This window comes from Lonchura striata, chromosome Z (genome assembly GCF_050655825.1).
Source record: "Lonchura striata isolate lonStrDom1 chromosome Z, ASM5065582v1, whole genome shotgun sequence".
Classification (NCBI taxonomy): Eukaryota; Metazoa; Chordata; class Aves; order Passeriformes; family Estrildidae; genus Lonchura; species Lonchura striata.
In genome coordinates, this window is record NC_140740.1 from 79,185,650 (window position 1) to 79,202,251 (window position 16,602).

The following is a 16,602-nucleotide window of genomic DNA, read 5'->3' on the forward strand; positions in this document are numbered from 1 at the left end:
TTGTCTCATTTAACAAATGACATATGAAATTTTCTGAAAGGCATATGGTACTAATTAAACATGATATTAGTCCCAAAGACAGTCAGTATAGCCATGAGGTATACAAGGAATGTTTCCCCTAAGTATACATTATCTGTGTATTGATTTGATGGTCTGATTGGATAACAGCCTTGGTAGCAAACAATGTTTAAGGATTTGGGAACTGCACTTCTATTCTTATCCATATGAATGCTGCAGTTGCCAAGGAAAACTGAGATAGTTAATAAGTAAGCAAATTAGGAACTAATCAGGATCAGTTTATTTTCATTCATTCATTAACCACTTATTTTGGTATCTATTTTCAATCTTTGCTTTTACATTAGATCACTGTGCTGCAATTCTTTTGCCAGAAACCACAAAGTTAATAGTCCTATTTTTTAAACAAAAAGAATACACTAGATTTCATGCATTTTAATGACTAACAAACTACTAAGAAACACCTAAAAGTAAGTTGTTTGATTTACTTTGAAAATTCTTGTATATACAGTGTGTATAAACATACTTTCACATACCCATCATCAATTGCACTAATTAAATATTTGTTCTACTATCTCAGGTATGGATAAATTACTAACTGTAAATGTTAGTCCATCTCTATATAACTTTAATTCTCTTTTCAATTCAAAGATATAAGCTTCCTCTAGCATATAGTAGGTAAACTACTGAAAGGATTAAGAAATTGAATGCTGTGTTTGTTCTGATCCATAATGATCACTTCAGGTAAAACTAACAGCAGCAGTGTATTCCCACAGCTGTCATTTGGTTTGTACTATCCTAAGCAAAATAAAAAGTAAAATGGTTGAGTTGCTTGAGCTAATGTGAAAATGGTAAATGACCTTCTATTAACCAGAGTATTTCTGTGCAAAAAACATCAGAGTCTCAAGACCACTATATCTAGCATCAGTTGGTTATTTTTATTGAGACACTTCTTGAAGAGTAACAGAGCAGCAGTTTGTGTCTTGAAAAATAGAACTGACTCCTTTGTAGTCCCAGTAAATTTCAGAGTAGTAAAAAAGGCATACAATTTCAATAGTGCTCTGAATTGGCCAACTAACTCAATCTACCACCACCTGCTAAATATATTATCACCATTAACACAAAGAAATGGAAACTGCTTCCTAGTCCCCCAACAACCAAATATGCACTCTGCTTTTGATAATAAGACTTGAGAAAAAGCAGTGAGAGTTAAGTAACAAGGGTGTCACTCAGTTTTAAAGCATCCCAAAATAAAATCACCTGTGACTCTTACACCTAAAATAAGATGACACTAAAAATAGACCTGTAATATTAATAGCCTGCTGCAAAACAGTTTAACACTTAAGATACAAAAGCCTCTTGGCAAATGAAACATGGCAACTGAAGAATGAATTCTGGACAATAATGTCATTTTTGCATTTCTGCACACTACGCTGAAAGGTGTAACTAAACTCTTACCTAACTACAAAAAACATTGCACATACACTTATCTTGAAGGCTCTACATTAACAGGTGGTTTAAAAAATATTTTCAAAGCATATGGAAACATTAAGTTTACCCTGTAAACTTAAGATGATCTGCTCTTAATATGCTGTATCAATGAAATGAAAAGAGCAATAACATTTAAAGTAGCTGAATGCTCATTATGTAAAACAAGCTGCATTTTCCTGCTCTACCCACAACATTATTTCTAATTGTGAAACAGAATAAGAATTGTGCTTTCTACCTTACAGGTCTAAGATTTCAAATAACATTTCACTTTAAAAAAACACTTGTCTTTAGAGGATTTTAAAACTGAAAAATTCATGCATGATTAACAGCTCTCCTCACATCAGGGAGTCTTTCTTTCCTCCTGTATATTGCACCAGACATATTGAAAGCCTACGTATCCAAGATATATACAGTATGCTTGATAACACTGAAAACATAAATTAAATTAGAAGAGGGCTAAAAAATCCAGCTCAAATCAGCTTTTAGTTTAGGAAGAAGGTTTTTATACAGCTGTAGAATATTATTTGCAGGATTGATTTAATGTAACAAATTAACTCAGCCTCCCAACCCTTCCTTTCTTCATTTACATTTAATGTATTATGCAACAACAAAAAAAATACAAATAGAGATCCTTTCAGCCTGACTATCCTGTCAGCAAAACCAGCAGAGAATTTTTCATTGATAAAAACAGAGAATGGAAGAAAACAGACCAACCTTCACAATGTACGTCACACCAGGTCCCAGGATCTTCTCACTCGAGTGCAGCCATCCTCGAGAGGATTTATTGACAAAACTGCTAGTTTGATTCCAATCTTCACTTCCCAGGTGCATTTCCTCTGACCGTGCTTTTTTCCCCATACTCATCTTGCTCATGTCCTGCTGAGAACACGAAGTGGCAGAGACAAGGTTACATGTGTTGTCTGAAGCCCCTGCTGCTGAACTAGAAGCACTCGAGCTTCCCTGCAATTTGGAGACAGCAAGCTCCTTTACTGCAGAGGAGAGGTTTTTGATACCCAAAAGGCTGCCCGTGCTAGAGAGTTTCAAGTGGGACACTTTATGGATGAGGGTACACAGGGTGGTGGGTCCATCTTCTTGGTCCTTGCGAAGAACCTCTGGTGAGACCAGGTACGAAGGTGATGCTGAAGTTGTAGCAACTGCTGAGACTTTGCTGTTCATGGGCAAATTGTGAATAAGATCATCAACAGATGTCACAGAATCATTCCTGAAGCGGTTATACTTGGTACGTTGAAGCATGCCCTTCTATCTGCTTTCCTGCATATGTTCTGGCAAATCTGATGCCAGTGCAGGAGATGCCTGTACTAACATAGCAAGCAATTCATAACGGCACGGAGGGTTAACAAGAGTTTAGGGTGAAAAAGAAAAGAGCATAAGGAAAAATGAAAAAAAGATATATTTTTAAGAAATTTCTTTTGGTTCCTTGTTCAGGTTGGGTGAAGTAACAGTTTTCTGTGACTGAGATCCCAGTCCTGCTTAGAGCTGCCAACTCGCTCACAGCAAAAGCATGACTCACACAAATGAGAAGGACCCTTTTCAACAAAAGGCTGTGAACACTGCAAATCACTTCCTGTAGCCAAAAAAAAAGGAGAGAGAAGGAAAAAAAAAACCCACATCCACCCACTTACAGCACACTAGCACCAATCAATTCTCAAATTCCCTTTTCCTATCTTCTCAAACAGATACTTCCTCCCAAGCTTTAATTCATATCCCCTCCCACTACCCTTTTAGTACCAAAGGCAATTACCTTTATGAAACACCACACTTTATTCATCTGTTAAAATGTTCTTCCACCTCACATATTTGTGAATCTATAAAGAAATCACAATTAGATAGCAAACATCTGGATAATATTTGCATACATATAATCCTCCTCTCCTGCCACTGCAGCAGAACACAGACACCTTAAAGGTTTTCAGAACAGATGAACAGAACTAAAGAATATATACATTTTTTTTCCACAAAAGCAGCCTATTAGTGCCTTTTTGTCAATGCTGTCCCTCACAGAAACTATTATATTCAAATTTTGACAGAGAAAGAAATCCTTCTTCCCTGTTATTTCACAAGAACATTCTATTTTAATGCAGGAATTACATAAGTACCTATGTGTGAGGAAAAGTATTTTTCTGATGTCCAAAAAACAGGCTTAATAGACGTTTTTTCTTTCACAATTGATATTCACTCCGAAGAAAGACATGAAGAGGGTCTTCAATTCACTGGAATGTTTGATTCAGTTCTGAAAACCTGAACAAACCCTGAGAGAATATTAAAAAGTCCAGGTAGCAGCAAACTGACACCCTGCAGTGAGGAAAAAAAAAAAAAAAGCCTTTATTAAGAATAAATGTCAGTCACAAACACTTGATCTGGAGAAGTAGCAAAACATGCAGAAAACAGGTATTTAATTTCTCCTGCAATTTCTTTAGAAATCCAAATGTGTATAGCATTGTGATACACAATGCCCATCACAAGCCATATGGCTTTTTCCTATAAATCAATCTGCTTTGCAAAACATTTTTTGGATGTAGGACAACACACTGCATTATAAACAAATTCAGATCAGAGAAGTTGCATAGTACAAATTTTCTAAATAAATTACTAACTGCAGCACAAATTAAAGGAAAAAAGCCTATGGAATTCCTTCCTCCTCTGAAGACTAAAGGCTGCAGTATACAAACTGCAAAAGCAGTGGAACAGCCGGCTTAAATACAGGTATTTAATTAGTATATTCATGACATACTGAATTAAGTCAGCACCTCTTATCCCAGCAGTGATGAATAATGGCAATATCCTAGTCAATGTAAAGCAGTTTTCTACTAATCTGCAGAAGAGCCTTTCATCACCACGCTGCAAACCTGCTATAGCATCCTCACAGCATTCATTCCTCTCGTCATCCTCCTAGCACAGCAACAGCAAATATACACACCACAGCCTATTTTTAGGTGTCCCTACTGCCCAGAAAACCCTACAGCTCCCGAATGGCTCTCTTGGTTAGAAGCGGCCAGCAGGACTGCAAAATGTGAATGAGATGCTGCGCGAGTGAATGGAAGGGCTGGCTAGCATCCCCACATTTCTGTGAATGAAGCGAGGCCTCGCAGCCTCTGCCAGGCAATCCCTTGGGTGCTCACCAGCCCAGCCAATACCAGCCGGCTCCGATGACTCATTCAGCAAAGCCTTGCTAAATAGTGGAAGATCCCATTTCCAGCGCAGGCGGCACCTTTTTCGCTGCAACGCCGGAAAATGCAGCCGGAGTGTCAGCGGACGGGAGGGAGAGGCGAAGCCCCTGCAGAAGACAGGGTGCTGCCAGAAAAATACCTGGGGTGTCCACAGGAGTCCCAGGTTTGGAAAACAGTGTGGAGTCTGATCCCTGTTCCTCCCCGACTGTGTTCATTCAGCCAATTCATTTACATCCAGGATAGGAACATGAATGTGCACATTTTGTTTGATATTCGGCTGCTCTCTGTGCACCCGCAGATTCACAGATTTTACAGGTTTGTCTTCAGAGACCTCTGACCAAAAAAAAAAAAAAAAAACCCAAACAAGCAAAAAAACCCCACAACGAACAAACAAACAAAACCCAAACAAAAAACCCACCCAATCAACAAACTCCCCCATAAAAATAATCACAAAAGCAATCCCAAAGCTCTCCTTGAAAAAAAAATTGCATATACTTTATTTCTCCCTTATTTACCCTGTTAGCACAGTAGATATTTAAAGGCAGTACAATCGTCACTCCAGGAAAAGGCAGACAAAGGGAAAGCTAAAGGATGAAATCTTCCCAGAGTACCAGCAAAAGGTCTGATTTTGAAACTTTCACTGGACAGAGAAATGCTTGCAAGGCATCCATTGGATGCAGAGCTCTACCACAAATTTGACATTAGGCACTGCAGAGGAGTAGAAGCCACTGAGTTACCCCAGGCTTGAAATTCTATTTTAGTGTCTGATCAGGAAATTGTCTCCCTTACAAATCCAGTCCTTGGGTAGGAGAATTGAACATTTCAAAACCTTGCCTTTTGTAGTTCCAGGGACTAGAAACAGTACATAATTTTGCCCTGCAGGCAGCAGGTTCAAATCCAACTCCAGGAAATAATGAATGAAATTAGGAGGCTGTGTAATAGGCATAAACTGCAATTTAAATTAGGATCTAGCTCATTCTAACCATTGCCAGAGCATTGATAATGCCTTCTGCATTTCCAGCACTGTGTCTGTAGTTTGCACACTGACTTTACCATGCCTGCCTTAAGCAAGGTTGCTGCTATTCTCTTGCAAGACAGCAAGACATTCAGAGCACTATTTTTTCTTACTTCTATTTAGCAACCTATGCTAAGTCAGCATGTTGAATTTCAACCAAGTTGAAAATGAGCCTTTTTCTTTTCTTCTTTTTTCTTTTTGCAGGCCTGTAACCCAGACACTACATCAGGTTTAATAAATGGCCATGGAACAATTACTCCTTTGTCGAAACAGTAATAAAATGGCAGATGCAAATTCAATGTCAGTAAGTGAAAAATAGCATGTAATCCTAGAAATACATACACAGTGAGAGGGTGTACACTGCCTCTGACAAAAATACAGCATTTCTTACAAACTACTGGTAATTTTGGCATCTTAGACCATTTTTTTCTTTCTTGACTTTTTTTAATGTTATTTTTTTCAGCTTTGTTTTCTTATGGATACTCTTCTTACCCTAATTCAGTTCTTGTTTCATGTCCTTTTCTTCCACGAAGCAGGTCTTAGGGGCTTATTCTTAGCTGCCAGCTTTTTCCTTCTGTATCTAAACTACCTCTGCAGACTGTATTTTAGAAGCTACTAATTTTTATTAACCACAAAGAGTAAGAAAAGAAATTATGCTTGGGGTATGATTAGAGGGAGAAAGTACATTTTGCTGAGGTTTAAATGGTTTTAAATTGCTGCAAATGTAGGAGACATTGCCAATACACAAGCCAAACCAGGTAGGATGATGTGACCACCATAAAGAGGAAATACATGGAATACAACCACTACATCCCTCAACCTATAGTAAAAAACTCTCCAGAATGCAAAAATGTGACTTTCAGTGAACATATTCAGAGAAATGTTAATATATAATCAGAGTCGGCAAAAATACCTCGTTCCAGTAACACACTGTGGTCAAGTACAAACAACAAATAAATGCTAGAAACTGTTGAAACTCTGCTGAAATATTTGCATTTTCAGAGTTGTTGCCTGGTAGCAGTAAAATTGCTTGCAGACTAAACTGAATTTAATATAAATGAGAAATACCTTAACTTTGGATCAAAAAAAACCCCTCTAAATGGAATTTGGATTAGCCAAGTTATAAGAAACACTGAATATGTCAGACCAACATAAATATAGATGTTGCTAAAGGTTTTAATACTTCACAAATTATAGCCATAGGGCATCATAATTAAAATTCCTCCTTATGACAAATCCTAAACAATTACTGTTGGTGTGATGCAACATTAAGCCATCAACAAATAGGATGCTCTTCCTTACATTATAATATGACAGACACAAGTGTTAATGATCTGCTTAATAAATATTCTTGGTGAATCTTTGATATTAACAAATCATCAATTCCTTAAATTAATAGATAGCATTTCTATAATACAAAGATTTCTAATACACTGTGGAAACATTTCTTCATTTGATTATTAAGATGGAAAAATATCAGCATTCTTTGCACAACACAAGATAGACATATATCAGAAATCTCTTACCCATGTATTTATTAATCAACCTAATCCAGCCTTCTTTATGTGAGACAACCTCAGATGATGTAGTTAGCAGAAAAGCAAGATAACATCAGGATAAGCTAAAAAGCATTATGATCTAACTTCTTAAGATGTATGTAGCTATTTTAATTTTAAAAAATGAATTTCTAAACAATTCTATATGTTCTGTTTGTACATACTTAGCATATCATATTCTTTATTCCTCTGTTTCTCTGACCTACCTGCACACAGAGCTCAGTTACATCCTACTGTGATTTCAAGGGGGGCTCATCCCATAGCTGCAAGAATTATTGAAAGGCACTGTACTTCTGTCAGTGCCAGACTATACACTTCTACTTCAAAACATTTTTCAGGAATCAAAGCATAGACTGGGTTCACATCAATTAGGATTTTTTTCCCTAATGGGTGTTTGAGTTCAGCCTGCAAAAAACCCTGAAGGCAGGTAGGTAAAGGGTGCCGTTTTCCAGTAGCAGAAAAACCAATCAACCAACCCAAAATCAAGGAACACCCCCCTTTCCTCTAAAGAACCAAAGTGAAATCAAAACTATTCTAACAAATTCTAGTTAATTTATTTTACTTTAAAAATCCCAAAACTATAAATTGGCCCCATCTCCCTTTCATCCTCACCCCTTTTCTTTCACTGGATCAGAGTTTTGCTGTTTCCGTGGCAACATTATTGCTAAGGGTGGGCTGCACCAGGAAATGGGAGCATTATCCGTGGTTTTGCAAATTATCTCTCTGGAAAACCATACTGTTGAAAGCATTACCATTCAAGATCAGTGATTATTAATCATTAATTACCAACTTCCAACTCAAATTGCATCAGTGAAATATAAAATCATGCTCTCAAATGTGCCTACAAATTTTTGAGCAGATGCTTGTATTTTGAACCAGAAGCAGACCCTAAACAATGTTCAGGAGGCTGTTTTTTCTGTAAGTTGGAAATACTGAAACAATTTTGTCTTAAGACATATTCACCCATTGAAATATGGCATGAAATATTTGGAAAAAAAATGAAACTTGTAATACCTTCTGCTCCATTAGTAGTGCCTGAGATTACTGCTAAAAGTCAAGACACTACAAAAGTTCACAGAAAAGATGGATCTGAGTTAATACCCAAATCTGAACATGACACTGAGCTTTTGTGAGGAAGGATCAGACAGTGAAGTGCATTAAAATCTACAAACTAATTCCACATCAACTCTTACAGACCCTCCGATTTTAATTATTTCTTTCAGCCAGACACTGAAACTAGATCATTAGCAGCAGTGTAACAGAACTGTTTATCTTAAAAAACAGACAACCCAAAGCTTTGCCATGTCTGTTGGACTGTCTGCACCCACCTCAAAACTTTGTCTATAACAGGTCTTTTCCAGCCCAAATGATCCTGTGTTTCTGTGGTTTCTCCTCTTTCTCCCTGTCCCAAGCTTCCATTCTCTGCACCAGGAGTCTCTGGTTCCTCACACTAGAGAGGGAGTCTGCCCCAAGAAACATAGCCCAGTCACATTTTCTTTTGTTCCCACAAACAGTGGCATGGTGTACAAAATGTACTGCATTGTGAATACTGCAATGAGGAGCCCATAACATAGTTCCATTATTCATTCATACTGATGGAAATGATGCTTCTTCTGGGCATATAGGCATTGATGTCCATGTGTTTCCAAGAGTTTCTGTTTTAAACAATCAGAAAAACCTGTGATTTGGAGAAGAAAGCAAATAGCAACCAAGTTCACTGACAAATTATGCAACTTTTTTTGCTGTCTTCTTCATATTGAAAGCCAGTCATTTACTTATTTGTTAACCTAGCACCTTTTTTGTTCTCATTCATCAAATGTATTTAATAATTCAATAGTTTTCTTTTCTACATTGTAATAAGGTGTCTATTTTGCAGTTTTGATAGGTTTTTTAAGTGTTTCATTTTTATTTTGTTCTTATCTTTTTTTCCTAGGAATGGTTTGTAAAGTTGATTTTACAAACCCCCCTGTATATGAAATCTGACTTCACAAATTTCCTATTGATTCCACGAGGAGTCAAATTTCATTCACCATTTCCAAATCCAAATAGAAGTCTGGGAATTTTAAATGTGTCTGACTTTTTGTACAATATTTCTTAGGTTGTTTGCCACTAATAAAGTATGTTTTTTTTAATTAAAATGCAAATGGCTTTATTTATATTTTGCTTTTGAAAACCATGAAGAAATTATTTATTACTTATACAGTATAGATATAAATATATTCCTTACCACCATAAGAAAAGTTATGCTCTAGTATCCACTAAATTGTCAGGATAGCTAAATACTGGCAAGAAGAGCAGAAATGACATATGAAAAAAGGGATAGTGAACTTTGTTGTAACTCTTGGCATAGGAAGGGCTAACTATACCTTGTCTGAGCAGACAGCAGCCTAATAAAAAAATGCAGGCTTGCCCAAACACATTAGTTTCCCCTCCCTTAATGAAATGGTTATCATCAAAACTGTAAGAACCAAACACCAAGAGAGAGTATAAATTACCATCTTTGTCACACATCAGACCAAAATTCTGGCAGCATGTGCAGAGGTCTAGGGACAGCAGAGCTGTTCAGACTGCATCACCTTTGCCACGTTGTCACCAAGTGCATGCTGTGTGTGGCACCTGGCTGAAGAATAACACAGAAAAAACTGCTGGGGGGTTTTGGGGGTTACTTTCAGCTAGATCAGTTCTAGACTCCAAATCACTTCAGTCACGAACAGTGAAGAGGGAGAGGAAATGGATTGCACGGGCCAGGACAAGTGTCTAATACCCACTGGCATCCACTTCACCCTGAAACAGAGCCCATTAACTTGTGTCACCAAACGATACAGATGCTCTTGGCAAACACAGAGCTATACACAGAGCCATTATTGATCAGCTTCAGTGCTAAAAAATTATGGCAGTTCTGCAGTAGTGGATAACAGCACCAGTGGAGGGTTATTCACAGCAGCACTCACAGCACTCATTCCCAGTGAATTAAAAATAAGGACTACTTCTACATATCACAGATGATATTATATGTTTATGCTAATGCTACTTGTTATCTGTCCTGAAGTAATGGCTCACGTCTTTCTGGGCACAGTCAAATGAAAGAGGCATCTGCAGACAAGTGTCTATGTGCAGGTATGCCCACATGCCTGCATGTATTAAGGATGCATTCTTTTCTTAGCTGGGTTGCTTTTCTTCCTTGCATTTGAGAGGCCTACCTTAGCTACAACAATACATATGGAAAGCAGGATGGCAAATCTGTGAAAGAGATGATAATGAGGCAGGGCTAGATGGAGGGATTTAAACATCTGTTTAAATGTTCACTTAACTGGATTGAAGTTTACAAATTACATTGCTAGTAACTAAGGAAAGGCACTAAGTGAAATGGCTGCAGATGTGAAGACTGAGAAATTCTGTTTTAGTTCCATGAACTGAAGCAGAGCACTAGGGAGGCAAGCACCCTGAACTCCAAAAGGGACTCCAAGATTAAAAAATATTAAGAATGGCAGAGAAATGGAAATAAACATGTGTTTAGCACCCTACTGTCATGCACAGCAGCCTGTGCATTTCTTTGTTGGAGCTAAAGTATATAGTAACTTTCTCTAGGTACCCTCAGAAAATGTATTTTCTTTGCTCAAGCAGGGCAAGCCCCTGAGAAGCTTCAGTACAATTAATGCTGTGTTAGCATAAAAACTGTTGGTATTCTGAGGATCAGCAGTTCTCCAAAGGTCTTTGGGAATATGTGCTAATATGAGATTTCAGTAACAGCAAAGACATGTAGCAAGGATATACAGCAGAAATGCTGGACAAAATTTGCAAGAAAATGAAATTTTTCATTTCCAGCAGAAATGCTGGAGCAAAAACATGGTAAGTGCTTGTACAGACAAGCAGAAACCAAAGCCCAGTGGCCAAGCAAAGGCAATTGATGGGTATTCAGGTCAGAGGAGATTGGAATGGGGAAAAATAGCCAGCTATGAGCATCTGTGGAGAAATCTTACACCAGCAGCCCAATCGCAGAACTGCCCAGTGCTCACTTTGAATTTGGGTTCAATGAAGTCCTGGTGCCAGGATGAAGAGGTAGAGGAGAAATGCCACTGGCAGAGACAGAAAGAAAGCTCACAGCTCCAGAACAGAGAGAGGAAAAAGAGATGCTGAAGCCACTAGACAGCCTGAGGTCTGCTATAGCAACAAGTAAAGCAGAAGGAAAAATCCACCCAAGTGCATTGAAAACCATCAGCCTTACTACCCAGTGGCAACAGTAGTGCTGTTGTCTCCAGTTAGTTCAAGCTTAAGCAGCAGCACATCTGAGATGACTGCACACTATCATTACAGTCAACCTGTTAGCATTGCACAGATGTTGATTGTCTGCTGTTATTATTCACTTTGACTGCGATATGAAAGAATAGTCAAAGTGAAATACTGTTATGAAATTATCACGTGCCACTGAAGCAACCTGTTACATGTCTATTCTAACAGTTATTGCTGACCACCATGAACTGCAATTAACCTTAAACTAAGACTTTATTTCAAAAACTAGCAGCACTTTATCTGTCTAGGACTATCAAGACAGTATCATAGCAATGCTTTGTCCTACTAAAGCTGCTCCTCTAACCAAGTGCAAGAAACTTTACCAGTAAAAACACAACTTTGCACCCAACAGTGTGCAAATACTAAGCCTGCTTTTGAACAGCAGCTTACCAACATATGCTTGACTGGAACATCTAAACCAGAAGAAATCTGTTGTTTATCTACAAGCATGAGGACTGCAAGAACCAAAAAAATCCTTAAGTGCAGTTAAATTGAAAACTCAACAATTAAGGCAAAATTAAGTCAACTAAATAAAATTCTGTATCAGAATACATATATATGTCTGTAATGGAGTATACATACAGACTACCATGATGAGGGTCAAATGAGAGAACAGGAGGATATTGGAAGGTTTCAGTATAGTGATGCATAGATGGTAATGTTCCTGGACTGATACTGTTTCTTACCTTGCAAATACCATTTAATTTTGTGTTTACCTTTTTTTTTTGCCAAAACAATAGTTGAGTTTTTGTAAGAAAATGCAAAATAATATTCTGCTAAAAACCCACTTCCTACATGCACAAAAAAGCATAATCTATGTTTAATTGCTCTATATGACATCTTCCTAACCCTTTCTAGGATGCAGACGGAAATGTGTACACACAACCATCCCACAGAGCTTTCAGTCACACAGAACTAACACCTGCCCTCTGCTGTCCAAGATACAAAAATGTGCTACAGAGCACATTAATTCTCTCTAGGGCATCTACAGGTAGCTACACAACCTCCCAGCAAATCACACACCAATGGAATAAGGAAAAGTTCCTTCAAGGCCACACATGCCTGTTTTGGCTAGAGTAGAGTTAATTTTCACCACAATGCCAAGTATGGGGCTGTGTTTTGGATTTGTGTAGAACAGAGGATTGATAATATAGAGATGTTTTTGTTATTGCTGAGAAGGGCTTACACAGAAACAAGAACTAAGGCCTTTTTTTGTTTTTTGGTTTTTTTTTCCTATGGCCATGCTGCTGATAAGACTGGGGAGGCCTGTGAGGCTGGGAGGAGACACAGCCAGGACAGATGACCCCAGCTGACCAAAGGGATATTCCAGGCCACATGCCATCATGCTCAGATATAAAGTGGGAGATAAAGGAAAAGGGGGGAATGCTTGGAGTGATGGTGTCTGTCTTCCTAAGTAACCATTAAGGGTAATGGGGCCCTGCTCTGCTGGGGATTGCTGAACACCTGCCTTCCCATGGGAAGCACTGAATTAATTGCTTGTTTTGCTTTGCTTGTGTGAAGTTTTGCCTCCCCTATTTTACAATCTGTATCCCAATCCACAGGATTCCTACCTTTTGCCTTCCTAATTTTCCCTGATCCTCCTGCTGGGGGAGTGAGCAAGCAGCTGTGCAGTACTTGGTATCTGGCTGGGGTTAAACCACAGCACCATGTTACAGCAGCAGGGAGTGAGTGTGGTATCTCACCAAAAAGTAAGACCACAGTTTAAAAGGACAGAAATGTCCTGCCTGTCTCTTCTGTGCAGAAGCACAGAGCAACCAGCAACCTAATTACTATTCCTGCTTCAGCTTTTTGTGCTCGTGAAAGAAAGCAGTCTATAAAATGTCATCAGTAGCTAAACCATCTTGGCTCACCCTTGAGGTGGTCCTTTGCAGCAGAATTATCTCTCCATCACTTAAGGAAAATAAGGGATATATGCTGCCAGGAAAGGTGATGTACATGACATATCAGCAGTGTAGGGAGGATCATATGGCTGGTCTTTCTGTAATTATGCCTAATAAACCATCTTGTAGTTACAAAACCACAAATAGATCAAAAGGATGACTGAAAACACCCCACCCAGGTAAATTCCTGTAACATAGATAATCAAAATAAAGAGGCTGTTTCAGGTTTTCCCTTTTATTATTAAATTTTTACTTCAAGATTGTAAAAAATTGAAATTTTCAGTAACCACAGATGCCCACAGTCCTATTAATAAATAAGTAATGGGTTAAACCAGTAGAATATTCATTTGGCATCACTAGAGCTGTAACTAAACTCCACCAGATGAAAATACTTTTTAATGGCTGTTAAGTACTTTTTTTGGGAAAGGTATTTATTTTTTAAACTATCATTAATTTGTTCATTTTGAATAGAACTTTGGCCAAAGAAAATTAAAATTTGTTCCTACCACAAAAAGCATCTACCATAAAAACCTCCTGTACATAGACAACATGACTGTGAGATTCATGACCCTTTAGCCTGCTTTCCCTTCCTTGGTTACCTCTGCAGCTGCTCAGTATCCTCTATTTGCATATCATTGTTAGAGCAACAGCTAATGAAACCACTGGCAAAATTCAGCCAAAAACTACAAAGAAGGTGAGGTTTGGAAGATATTAAGTAACAATGCACTCATGGGACAAGCAGGAAGAGGAAAGGTAAAATGAAACTGATGTTTCCAGAGAGGGAGGCATCACAGTATTAGCCTGTATTTCTTAAAGTCTAATGCTTTTAATAAACATGCTTTACATATTATCTGAGGTATTACCAGTATCACAAAACTTCACAGATAAATGTCAAGACACGCAGTATAACCCACATGGTTAGCAGTTGTTTTGCTGTCATTTAACAGGAGCAAAAAGATTTTGTATATGCCACAGAGCAGTGTTTACATTTGCGATTAAGAAGCATATACTCATAAATGATTTTCTAATAAAAGTTTGAAATTTTATAAATTTTTCTTTCTCTGAAATCCTAAGACTGTTCGTAATGCCCTTAATTTATCTCACAATGCATGTGAACCTGCCTGTCACCCATATCTTCATGCAGAGTGGGATAAACCTGTTGCAAATTCTTAAAAGAGACACTTGAGAGTACCTCGGCACATCACTATACTTCAGCATACTTGCTTTTATTATGGTTATCTCATCTAGTAACTCTCAGGCTAACACTCAAAAATTTTAGATCTGAGTTTGCCAAGTTCCAATACAAAAGCAATTAGAACCAGTTCAGTTAATCCTTCATACATTCCTCTCACCATGATCATGATTATTGTCCCTAGACAGAATACACATCACATGATTTCTCACTAGTTAGGCAAACTTCAACCACTGGTCCAGATGTTCAGCTGCACATTAACTTCAATAGCACTAAATATGATATTGTGCAATTTGCAGTTTACCAACTGGCTTGAAGTAAGCTTAACAGTTAAAAATCCCTAGAACAAAAGGTAAAAAGGAGCTGCTGTTAGTATCTCCTCTAATCTTTTGTTTAACACAAGGAACATGTCTTCTTTGAGTGAATTCTTCATTAGACTAGTCAGTTACTTTCAAGGAAAATAGCTGGTGTTTATTAAAACTTCAGAGAGGCTGTCACAACTCTGGGCAAATTGCTGCTGTAATCCGTCACCCAATTTCTTACTGTTTGTAAGCAAAAGCACCAAACAAAACCACTGCATATTACACTTTTGAGCCTATTCCTACCATGGGGAGATAAGGTCAACACTAAGTATAGTTTTTCTGGGTAATTCTTAAGCCTTAAATCAATCACTAGTAGCTACCAGTGCTGGGCATACGCCTACATTATGCAGTCTGATGATGCAGACAGATTTGCTCCCACCTGCTGTGATTCATGCAGTCCAGTCAGATAATACAGTAGCATTATTCAACAAGCTGCAGCAAGGTGGTCTAATATTGGCCCTTCTGGAATTGCCTTCTAAAATAGAGCCACATAATATTTTTAGCATAAAAAAAAGTCACATGAAAAATTATCTTACTGTTTCTTTGATGATCTTCTTGCATTCAGAGCAAGGAGACAAAATATGTTTATAGATTTAATTATATATATACACATATGCTTTTCTCCCTTTCTCTGTCTCTAGCTAGTATAAATAAGCTACAGTTTATTTCCAAGGCTATTTCTCCTCTTAGTGCATATATCTGCATTGACTCCTATTATGTCTATAGTTTTGCTTTAATTTGAACATATTTTGTAAAAATCAAGTAGCAAATGCTGCAGGTATCTTATGTAATTCATTTTTTTCCTCATCACTGCATGATGAGAAACTATGCACATATTTTGGCTTATTAATTAATGTTGCTTCCCTCAATTCTCTCTTGAAAATCTATTTCCATTGCAGAATACCTATGTCAGTATTTAGAGCATATCACACACTTCAGACTACCTCTTGAAATTAGCAAGAATATTAAACCAACTTTAATTTAATTAAAGAAAATGTTAGATTAAAAAATATGCAGCAGTTAGGCATGCCATTTTTTACCCTCTTAATTTGGAGTCATATCACTGCAAAATCAACATTTGATTCCATGCAACATTCGAGTGTACTTGACATGGAGATTGGTTCTGGTGTTTGCATGGTTAATCTGCTGAGTCGTGACTACTTGTAACTGTCAAATTCTCTCCAAGGATAAATAATTAAAGCTTCTGGAAGAATAAGCACACAGGAAGCAGTGGAGATTGGATGTACGTAGGTGTTGAGGGCATTAATTTTTATCCAATCGCTGAATAAAAAGCACATTATTCATGCAACCTTGTTCATTCACTGCTACGTGACCTGCACCACAATAGAAGACTGCAGCATCCAGTGCTGAATTCAAGGCATTCAAGGCAATGAGGAAAGGACTCCAACAGTACCAGCACAGAGGAGCAAAAAGCTACACTGTAGGTGTAGCATGCAGCCTTTGGTTAATGCTTTAGCTCCTATGACTAATGCTAGAGTGACACAAAAATACTTTTTCTCATAGAGTATTTTTCTTTGGGTGCAGTAAAAGTAGCAAATATTACCCTTAAGGTAGAAGGACCTTTTCCCTTT

The 16,602-nt window shown here is 37.8% G+C and overlaps 1 protein-coding gene across 12 annotated transcripts in view; it reads right to left on the minus strand.

Moving 5' to 3' along the window:
* The window catches only part of SHC3 (SHC adaptor protein 3), a 65,741-nt gene extending 54,082 nt beyond the window's left edge, over window positions 1–11,659 (minus strand). For 2 of the 12 annotated variants that reach the window (XM_085567430.1, XM_085567429.1), the window contains exon 1: window positions 2,221–3,227. In XM_085567430.1, coding sequence (XP_085423556.1) covers window positions 2,221–2,760 — 540 coding nt within the window. In that variant the 5' untranslated portion in view covers window positions 2,761–3,227. The other 10 variants (XM_085567437.1, XM_085567431.1, XM_085567434.1 and 7 more) reach the window with 10 other exon arrangements.
* Between the last annotated feature and the right edge of the window lie 4,943 nt (window positions 11,660–16,602).